The sequence below is a fragment of the Alexandromys fortis genome, unplaced genomic scaffold, assembly GCF_014885135.2.
Source record: "Alexandromys fortis isolate MF-2015 unplaced genomic scaffold, M_Fortis_MF-2015_v1.1 scaffold_9, whole genome shotgun sequence".
NCBI classification, from domain to species: domain Eukaryota; kingdom Metazoa; phylum Chordata; class Mammalia; order Rodentia; family Cricetidae; genus Alexandromys; species Alexandromys fortis.
In genome coordinates this window covers 2,100,210-2,110,664 of record NW_026067892.1, presented here as the reverse complement: position 1 = coordinate 2,110,664, position 10,455 = coordinate 2,100,210, and the positions used below count along the sequence as shown (strand labels likewise).

Below are 10,455 nucleotides of genomic sequence, written 5' to 3'. Positions count from 1 at the left end.
CTTGCTATGTTTATGGGAGACTTTTAACTACGGTTTCCATTTTATTTCTTTTTTCTGGTATGTTTTAATTTTTTTTTTTTTTTTTTTTTTTTTTTTGGTTTTTCGAGACAGGGTTTCTCTGTGGCTTTGGAGCCTGTCCTGGCACTAGCTCTGTAGACTAGGCTGGTCTCGAATTTATTTGTTTTTTCAAGACAGGATTTCTCCGCATAACAGTCTCGGCTATTTTGGAATTTTCACTGTAGACCAGTCTGGCCTCAAACTCACAAAGATCCTCTTGCTTCTGCCTCCCAAGTGCTGGGATTAAAGGCTTGTGACATTTTTTTTCTGTTTTTGTTTGTTTGTTTTTCATTCTTAATTATGTGTGTATGTACGTGGGCCTGCAGAGGGGAGAGGTATCAAATCTCCTGGAACCAGAGTTACATATGGCCATGAACCACTGATGTGGATTCTGGGAGCTGAGCTCAGGTCCTCTGCAAGAGTAGCACAGACTCCTAACTGATTAAGTCATCTCTCTGTCTAATAACTTATTAACATATAAAGTAGATAAAATTATAAGGTAAAACAGTTGTATTAAAATCTAGTGAGCCAGACGGCGGTGGCGCACACCTTTAATCCCTGCCTTTAGTCCATATATGTGTGTGTATGTGTGTGTTTGTGTGCATGTGCCTAGTAACTACATAGTGAAAACCATAGTTTCAAGGAAGTAAGGAATGTAAATAAGATGTGAAGATATTTATCACAAGAAAAGGGTACCTATGGCAACAGTAATGCTCTGGTTACCGCAGTCAGTTCTGGGCTTCTGCTTCAGTTTAGAATCAATATTCCTAATTGAAGGAGCCTGTCACCCCAGGGAGCGTGAGGTGAAAGGATTAGGTCTGAGGTCACCTAAATTACATATACAATGCCTACAATAGCTACAGAGCAAGCAGTCTCAAAACAAACACACAAAACATAATGGAAGGAAATATGAAATTTAGTCCTGAAGTTAGTGGAAATAATGACTCTTTTAGCCCCAAATTCACATTCACCTCCAATTCTGCCTGAGACCCCCAGGGTCTACTAACCGAGGTTGAGAATCCTGTCTGAGCTGCTTCATGACAGAGGGTAACTCTCGCAGCTCCAGTTGCCCTCCCCACATCCGGCCTTATCTGCCCCTAATCCCCTGCTCTCCTATCACAATCTGGGCTGCAGTTGCTGGTAGCAAAGTCCGCAGCACCTCTGCTTCTGATGCTCCACTCCCTCTATTCATATCCTGCCTTGTGCAAGCTGCAGTTGGATGTCCTCTCTCTGCTTCCGTGTCACAACCCCAACTTCCTCCACCTCGGGCAGCAGAAGGGAACTTGTGTCAACGGGGACATTTCTCACCAGGGCAGGTGGAAGGCCCCGGGTTCAACCCCCAGAATCCCAGCAAGCAAAGAGACAAAACGATTGCTTTTTATAACTTTACCCTTGTAAACAATTATTACTAAGGCTATCAACTTATCTGGCCTCTGCTTGCTCCACCATTCCACCTAGACTGAGTCAGCTTCCTGTGGGCCTTTTTATTTTACTTTATTTTATTTTTAATTTAAGGTCTGGGTGTGGTAGTACATGCCTTTAAGCCTAGCACTCAGCAGGCAAAGAGGCCAACCTGTTCTACACAGATTTCCAGACCAACCAGGACTACATCATGAGACACTGTCTCCAAAAAGAGTTGCATGCTCTGTGTGTGTGTATTTTATTTATATGTATGTATCTGTATACATGGATGCCATGTGTGTGCAGGTGTCCATGAGGGTCAGGAGAGCGCGTTAGATCCCCTGGCGTTGGAGCTACAGGCAATTGTGGGCCACCTGACAAGGATCTGGGGTTTTTTTTCTTTTCTTTTTTTTTTTTTTTTTTTTTTTTTTTTTCTTTTTTTTTTTTTTTTTTTTTTTTTTTTTTTTTTTTTTTTGTTTTTCGAGACTGGGTTTCTCTGTGGTTTTGGAGCCTGTCCTGGAACTAGCTCCTGACAAGGATCTGAACTCTGGTCCTCTGCAAGAGTTCTTAACCTCTTAACTTTTGAGCCGTATTTCCAGCCTCTCCCGTGGGCTTTTATAGATGTTCTGAGTCTCAGCTTCTATTTTTAAAATCTTTTCTTTTATTGCTCACATTTTTCTTTCTCTTCTCTTCATATTCCCACTTCTAAAACACAGTTCTGGCCTCTTCTGAATTTTAACCAGAAATCTAGGCCAGCAGGGCACTGAAAGCATGGCTCTGATCTCAGGATGCCCAGCTGTGTGACTGTTGGTAACTTATCTAGCCCCCCCTTCCCGTGCCGCCTCTCCTCTGTATAGTGGGGCTGATGATGGCACCTGCTTCGGCTCTATAAGGAGGATTTAAAGGATATAGTGGTGGTGGTGTTTGGCTTTTTTTTTTTATGTCTAAAAAATAGTAAATACTATGTAAGTGGTTTTGGTTTTCTGGTCTTGAGGAACATTTTTAGTAAACAAAATCTATCAAGTCCATCTCTTCCTTTCTGCAGAAACACATCTTATCTCTTCCCTCATTTTCTTTCTCTTGATTAGCAACTACCTCTGCCCCTTTCACGTCAAAATGCGCTGTGCTGTCTTACCAGCTCCTGCACTCCTCGCTCTTTCGCTTGGTCGCAGACAGCTCAGGCCTCCCTCGAATTTACTATGTAGCCAAGGACGACCTTGAACCACTGATCTTCTGATTCTCTACTTCCCAAGTGCTAGGGCTTTGTTGTTTTCTGCCGCGCACGCCAGACTGGCTGACTGTTCAGCTTCTGAGGATCCTGTCTCCACTCCGCATCTCCCTGCAGGGTCATTGAGATTACAAGCTCTTAAACTACAGGTCTGGTTTTCACCCTGGCCCTGGGAACTCAGATTCAGGTCTTCATACTGTGCCACGCCCCGAGCTCACATTTCTCACTTAATCAGACTTTCTCTCTAAATGCCTTCCATCTCCCCCATCAGCTCCTTTTGTTCTTTGAGCCATCTCCCTTCTTGGCTCTGTGTCTCTCAGACCATCTTGATTCCATGCCCACTTCAGTTTTCCCCGATGCCGACTCTACAGGGTTAGTGGTCTTCAGCCAGATGCACGTGTCTGAGAGGGAACACTGCGCCAGGTGGTGGCATAGGTTGTCTCAGCACCATGTTCTGGGTTTCCATGCACACCAAGATCACTCTGTCTGATTATGATTGTACACCTACCTCGAACCCAGCGACCCACATGGAAATAGCAGCTCAACCTTCCTCCAGAACCTGGAGCAGGTCGGAGGAGCATCTGTCAGCAGGGGGTTCTGAGTCTGTAGAGAGTAGAACACTGAGCTCGGTGTCAGGAGACGTGGCTTTCTGCCCCCAACTCTGCTCATGTTTGTGACACTGACTTTGGGGAAACCATTCCTACTTATCTGGCCTCATCTACTTTAAAGATGTTTATGGTCATGCAAGACAAAATACATGGGATCAGGGCTGGGCAGACGATGGCTCAGCAGTTAAGAGCATTTGTTACTCTTGCAGAGGACCCAAGTTCAATTGCCATCAACCACTTGGTGGTTCCTAACCATCCGCAATTCCAGTTTCAGGGGATCTAGCGCCCTCTTTTGACCTCCTTGAACACTGCATGCACATGGTACACAGACATACAGGCAAAACACTCATATACATAAAATAAATCTAAAAATGTTTAAACACGTGAAATTGCCTCTTTTCTGAGTGCACACTTTAGTGTTCCACATGGTAAACTTATATTTGTTGTCATAGTTAAATCTTTTATCTAGTCCAACATGTACATGAGGAAAACCATCTAGTCTACCGCCAGTCCATGCCAAAGTGTAAATGGCAAAAGGCAGTTTAAAGTCAAACTGGTTTTACTCCCCAATAGTTTGTTACCTTCCTCTACAGAGGTGGTTTTAAACCTGTGGGCTGTAATACCTTTGGGGGTCAAATGACCCTTTCACAGGGGTTACCTAAGACCATCGAAAAACACAGATATCTACAATACAAATAACAATTGCAAAATTACAATTATGAAGTAACAATGAAAATAATTTTAGGGTTGGGCGGTCACCACAGCATGAGGAGCTGTATTAAAGGGTCGCAGCATTAGAAAGCTTGAGAACCACTGCTCTAGATGACCTCAAGCTGCGGTAGGGTTACTCGGTCTCCGCAACACTGACATTTTACTTTTGTTTCGAGTTAGGGTGTCATTATGCTGTCCAGGCTGGTTCCTGGGCTCCGGTGACCCTCCTGCCTCAGCCTCCACAGCAGCTGGGACTGCAGCTACGTGCCACTGGACTCAGCTTTTCACGCTAACATTCTGGAGTATGAATTTGTTTCTGTTTTGGTGATAGTGGTGGTGCTGTGTTTTTTTATTGGTTGGTTGGTTGGTTGGTTGGTTGGTTGGTTGGTTGGTGTTTTGAGACAGGCTCTTACTGTGTGGCTCTGCCTGGTACTCCCTTTGTAGACCAGTCTGGCTTTGAACTCACAGAGATCTCCCAGCCTCTGTCTGCAGAGTGCTAGAATTAAAGTGTGCCATCATGCCTGACAATGCTCCTTCTTTCCTTCCTTCCTTCCTTCCTTCCTTCCTTCCTTCCTTCCTTCCTTCCTTCCTTCCTCCCAACAGGTTATGTCATCCAGGTTAGTGTCAAAGTCACCGTGAACCCAAAGATGATCTTGAACTTAGTCTTCTGCCTCCACCTCATGATTATTGAGATTACAGGCATCTAACACACATACCACAGCTGGTCTGTGTGGTGCTGGAGACAGCTCAGGGCTCCACGCATGCTAGGCAAGCTCTCTGCCAGCTGAGCCGCATCCCCAGTCCCCCACTCCCCGATTTCTTTCTGGTAGAGAAATGTCCTGCCGTTTGTAGACTATTTATCTGTATTCCTGGCTCCTACGACTGGATGCCAGTCCTAAGGATCTCCAGACACAGTTCACATGCCTCCTGGGGAGCAGAACTGCTCCTGTTGAGACCCACAGATAATATAGCCTTTAAAATACACAGGCTTTTCTTTAAAGGGCTAACTCTTCAAGTACAAAACTCCATTTCCGTAACTGTCTAGATGTCCCAGGCAAATCCTGACAGTTAATGTTTGGTTAGATTTTCCTGTGAGAGAATAATATGATGGTGTTAACCACAGAAGGATGGCTTCAAGAGTGAAGGCACCTGCTACCAAGTAGAGCGCTTGCCTAGCCTGCCATGTACAACCTCCCAGAGTTCAATGCTAGGGACTCACGTGGTAGAAGGAGAGAACTGACTCCTAAAAGTTGTCCTCTGATCTCCACATACATATACCCACATCCATCCATCCATCCATCCATTCATACATACATACACGCATACTTAACATGCTTACTTACATACATACATACATACATACATACATGTAAATGAACATGAAAACTGCCAAGTGGTGGTGGCGCACACCTTTAATTTCAGCACTCGGGAGACAGAGGCAGGTGGATCTCTGAGTTTGAGGTCAGTCTGGTCTACAGAGCTTGTTCCAGGACAGCCAGGGTTACACAGAGAAACCCTGTCTTGAAAAACCAACAACATCAAAAACAACAACAAAAACATGAAAACTAAAGCGTTAACTATCTCTACCACCCATCAATTTCATAACAACAACAAAATGGTTTGTTTTGTCTTTTTAATGTATATGGGTGTTTGGCCTGCATGTATGTGGGTGCACCGTGTGTGTGCAGTGCCAACAGAGGCCAGAAGAGGGATTAGATCCCCTAAGACTGGAGTTACAGATGATTATGGACAATGACGTGGGTGCTGGGAACTTAACCCAGGTCCTCTGGAAAAGCAACAAGTGTCCTTGACCACTGAGCCATCTCTCCAGCCCCCCAAACACTGTTATTATGAAGAGACAGTGATACAAGTTCCTTCTCCACTAGAAGTCTTTAATCCCAGCACTCAGGAGGCAGAGGCAGAACTCTCTGTGAGTTCGAGGCCAGTCTGGTCTACAGTGAGTTCCAGGGCAGCCAAAGCTACACAGAGAAACCCTGTCTCAAAAAACAACCCCCCCCCCCGAAAAAAGGGGAAAAAACAAAGAAGAAATAGGTAAGTTTGAAGTTTGACTCTCTCTAAACAGTCAATAAAAACACAAAACTGGCTCTATACTGGACATGTGAATCTCAGTTCTTACAACCTTGCAGGTTCTTGCTGGTAGTTTTGTCCTCTGGGGGTATTTCTCAATATCTTGGTTCTCTAAGCCAGGGGAGGAGAGACTACTGACATCTAGTGACAGAAGCCAGGGATGCTAAACATCCTGAAACACATAGGACAATCAGTCTCACAACAAAGAATATTTTGGTCCAATATGTTAAAATGTCAGCCGTGCGGATGAGAAACTGCACTATAAGGGAATGAGGGTTGCATCCTGTGTCTTTACTTGGCCAGGGGATTCTCTCCGGAGAACCTAATTGAGTCTCTGTTCTTCTTTCCCCAGCTGCTCATGGCACAAGTTCCTACGATGCATGCTGACGGTCTTTCCCTTCCTAGAGTGGATGTGTTTGTATCGATTCAAGGACTGGCTTCTTGGAGACTTACTCGCTGGTTTCAGTGTTGGTCTTATTCAAGTTCCCCAAGGTAAGGGCACTCCAAAGCCGCCCTACCAAAGCTGATCTCCTAGACCTCAACGGAGTGGCGTTCTCACTGTCGTCAGTTCTCCCTGTAATCCCCAGGTCTCTACCCCTCCAGGTGCTTCCAGAAGATGTGATTGAATTGAGACCCATGAACACTTCCCACAGAATTCGCAGTTCCCACTCCTGGTCATTTTCTGCCTGGGGGGGGTTCCCACTCGTGATGACAGCAGATCTCAGCAGGTGTTAATTTTCCTTAGGAAAAGATGGGCCTAGGGAACAGGGCACCTGTCTCTCTAGCAGGGGACACACCACAGCTGCTAGATGAGAGACCCCAAGGTCTCACCGGGCTGTAGAAAGCTCCTTTCCACCCAGGAGCAGTAGAGCACACCTGCAGCCCCAGCACCAAAAGGTGGGGATACTCCTACTTGAGAATTTATCGAGAAACAAACAAAATCTCGACTCCAAATAGGAATCAGTAACTCTTTTATCTGTTTATTTTTGTGACAGTTTCATGATGGAGACTGGCCTCTGTCTCACAGAGATCTGCCTGCTTCTGTCTCCTTAGTGCTGGAGTTAAAGGGCTGCGCTACCAGGCACAACTATTTTTCTTACTTTCTTTTTTTTTTTTTTATGTGTAGCCCAGGCTGGCCTCGAACTCGTGATCCTCCTGCCTCTGCCTCCTTCAGCAAATCCTACTGGCATGCGCCACTACAACAAGGTTTTTTTTTTTTTTACTTTCTTAACATTTATTTATTTATTGTGTGTATGTAGAGGTCAGGGAATGGCTTAAGGGCGGTCTGTTCTCACCTTCCACCATGACATGGGTCCCAGAAATCAAATTCAGGTCTTTTATGCCCTGAGCCATCACACACACACCCTTTTTTTTAACCTTTTTTTTTTAGCAGAGAGAGAGAAAGAGAGAGAGAGAGAGAGAGAGAGAGAGACAGAGAGAGAGAGAATACGTTGAATTTATTAAGGGTTCCACAACTGTTTTTTGTTAGCTATGTGTTTAAAGAAATTTCCATTTTCTCTTTTTTTCATTGTGTATTTTGTATATATCAGACCTTTGATTTAAGTATATAGTATGCATTGAACATGACCACACATCTCCTCATCCTCCTCTCTTTTTGCCTCTTACTCCCCTGTTCTCCTAGACGGTTTTACTGTACTTACATGTTATATGTACAGTCGTGATTTCTTGTGTCTATATAAGACCTAGGAACCACATGTGATGTTTCTGAGACACAAATAGTTCACTTCCTCTGATGGCCTCCATTTTCCTGCAGATGACACAACTTCACTCTCGATGGTTGGGGACTCCCCTGTTAACTACTCCACAGTTTCTTTATCTGTTCCTCTGTTGCTGGACACTGGGCTCCTGGAGCCAGCCACTGTCTTAACAGTCCCTGAAGTGTCGTTTCTAGAACCCCCAAAAGTGAGTGACAAACCAAGTCTGAGGAGTCCCTGTGTTCAGAGAAGCCCCCAACCAGGGCATCCCCAGGCTCCCTGCAGATGGAGCATGCTAACAGGGCTCATTATTATTATTATTATTATTTTGGTTTTTCAAAACAGGGTTTCTCTGTAGCTTTGGTGCCCATCCCGGAACTAGCTCTTGTAGACCAGGCTGGCCTCGAACTCCCAGAGATCCGCCTGCCTCTGCCTCCCGAGTGCTGGGATTAAAGGTGTGAAGGCGTGCGCCACCACCGCCCAGCAACAGGGCTCATTTTTTACCATGCCAATACTTCTGGTAGCACTGATGTTCTACTGTTATTCCATCTCCGAAGACCAGATGTGATGATCACTGTGAAGAGGCTGGGTTTCCTTACCATTGGCTCCCACTAGTCATAGTTCCCACGTGATCATGCTGGAGGTTGACTTAGGGCCCTGTGCACACTAGGGTGCTCAATGACTACGCCTAGCCCGGGCCCCCCAAGTCTTTACTGACCGTATCCACCTAGCAAAGTTTGCCAATATATGCTCAGTAAATATGCCTCAGAAGTTTTCATGAAACATACGTAAAATCTTGAAGAATTTGTTTGTCTGCGGACCAGGAGATATATACAAGAATACACCCCTAGTTTAGGCCCATCCTGGGACCAGAGGCAGAGTATTATGAAATCCTGAAGACAAGAGCAGGAAAATGGCCTTTTGGTTCTAGTTTCTCATGAAGTTTGACTGTCCTTCGTGTCCTCATAATGAATTTACTAGTTAGTATAAGCTAATTTAAGCATAGCTTCTACTTTTTGCAATGCATAGAGGTTGATTAAGAAAGAAATTGGGGCTGGGCGGTGGTAGTACACATCTTCAATCCCAGCACTTGACAGGCAGAGACAGGTAGATCTCTGAGTTCAAGGCCAGCTTGGTTACAGAGCAAGTTCCAGAACAGAAAAACCCTGTCTCCAAATATCCCCCCTCCAAAAAAAGGATAAAATTGGTGACACACGTAGCAGAACTGATGACATGGAGGCATCAGTTCTGAATGCTCAGCTTTTGCTGAGCTCTTGTTTCATCTCTTTCTCTTTATCCACATTTTGCCATGGGGCTTTTACCTTCCTTCCTTCCTTTCTTTTTTATTTTATTTTATTGGTGTGAAGGTGTCAAATTTCCTGGAACTGAGTTACAGACAGTTGTGAGCTGCCATGTGGGCGCTGGGAATGTTTGAACCCGGGTCTTCTGGAAAGGCAGCCAGTGCTCTTAACTACTGAGCCATCTTGCCAGCCCCCTTTTCCCTTTTCTTTTCTTCCATCCGCCCTTCGTTTCCTCCCTCCCTTTCTTTCTTTCTTTCCTTCCTTCCTTCCCTTCCTTCCTTCCTTCCTTCCCTTCCTTCCTTCTTTCCTTCCTCCTTCCCTTCCTTCCTTCCTTCCTTCCTTCCTTCCTCCTTTCCTTCCTCCCTCCCTTCCTTCCTCCCTCCCTTCCTTCCTCCCGTCCTTCCTTCTTCTTTTCTGTCCTACTTTCACTGCATCTCATGTCTAGCTGGTTGGCTGGCAGCTGCCTGGCTTCTGGCCCTGGGCCTGTCCCTCTCTTTCTCTCTCATTCTCACCTCCATCTTCTCTCTTGAGCTTAGATTTCTCCTCCTACGCCTCCCCTATCCCTCTCCTGCCTAGCTATTAGCATTTAGCTTTTTATTAGACCAATCAGGTTCCTTAGGCAGGCAAGGTGAAACAGCAGCACATCTTCACATAGTTACACAAATAAGCACAAACAAATGTAGCACATCTTTGCCCACGATATTAAAATAATCTCCCACGACAGGCTGGGACTGGGGAGATAGCTCAGCTAGTAGATTGCTTACTGCCTGAGGTCACAAGCCTGATGACCTGAGTTCAACCCTCAGAACCTGAAGGAGAGAACCAACTCCATGAAGTTGTCCTCTGACCTACACGCACGCACACACACACACATGCACACTCTTTCTCACACACCCTTTCTCTCACACACACATACACACACATACAAACACATTGTGGTACAGATGTGTGCACACTCACACACCACATAATAATAAATAAGCGTTTTGGTGGTTTGGTGTTGTTTTGGACAAGGTCTCTCACTAGGAACTCACTATATAGACCAGGTTGGCCTTGAACTCAGAGATCTGTCTACCTGTGCCTCCCCAGTGCTGCAGCAGCACACCCAGACAGCCATAAATAAGTGTTTTTGAAGCCTTGAATAGGAATACTAAGAAAAGACACTGGGGTGGTTACCATATAGAAGACAGACTGCATCTGACAAGCCAAAATCAAGTGACTTTTGTGTGACTTCTGCCTTATTCTCCAGCTCTATCTTTGGTCCTGGAGGATTCCCAGGCTCGCCTTTTTTCTCTTATTACTTCATTTATGTGTGTGTGTGTGTGTGTGTGTGTGTGTGTGTGTGT

At 45.2% G+C, this 10,455-nt stretch overlaps 1 protein-coding gene across 1 annotated transcript in view; it reads left to right on the top strand.

Moving 5' to 3' along the window:
• Slc26a8 (solute carrier family 26 member 8) overlaps positions 1-10,455 on the top strand; it is a 59,115-nt gene that overhangs the window by 11,093 nt on the left and 37,567 nt on the right. Inside the window, exon 3 of the mRNA XM_050141897.1 lies at positions 6,446-6,585. Within this exon, the coding sequence (XP_049997854.1) occupies positions 6,446-6,585 (140 nt within the window). The remainder of the gene's footprint in view (positions 1-6,445; positions 6,586-10,455) is intronic.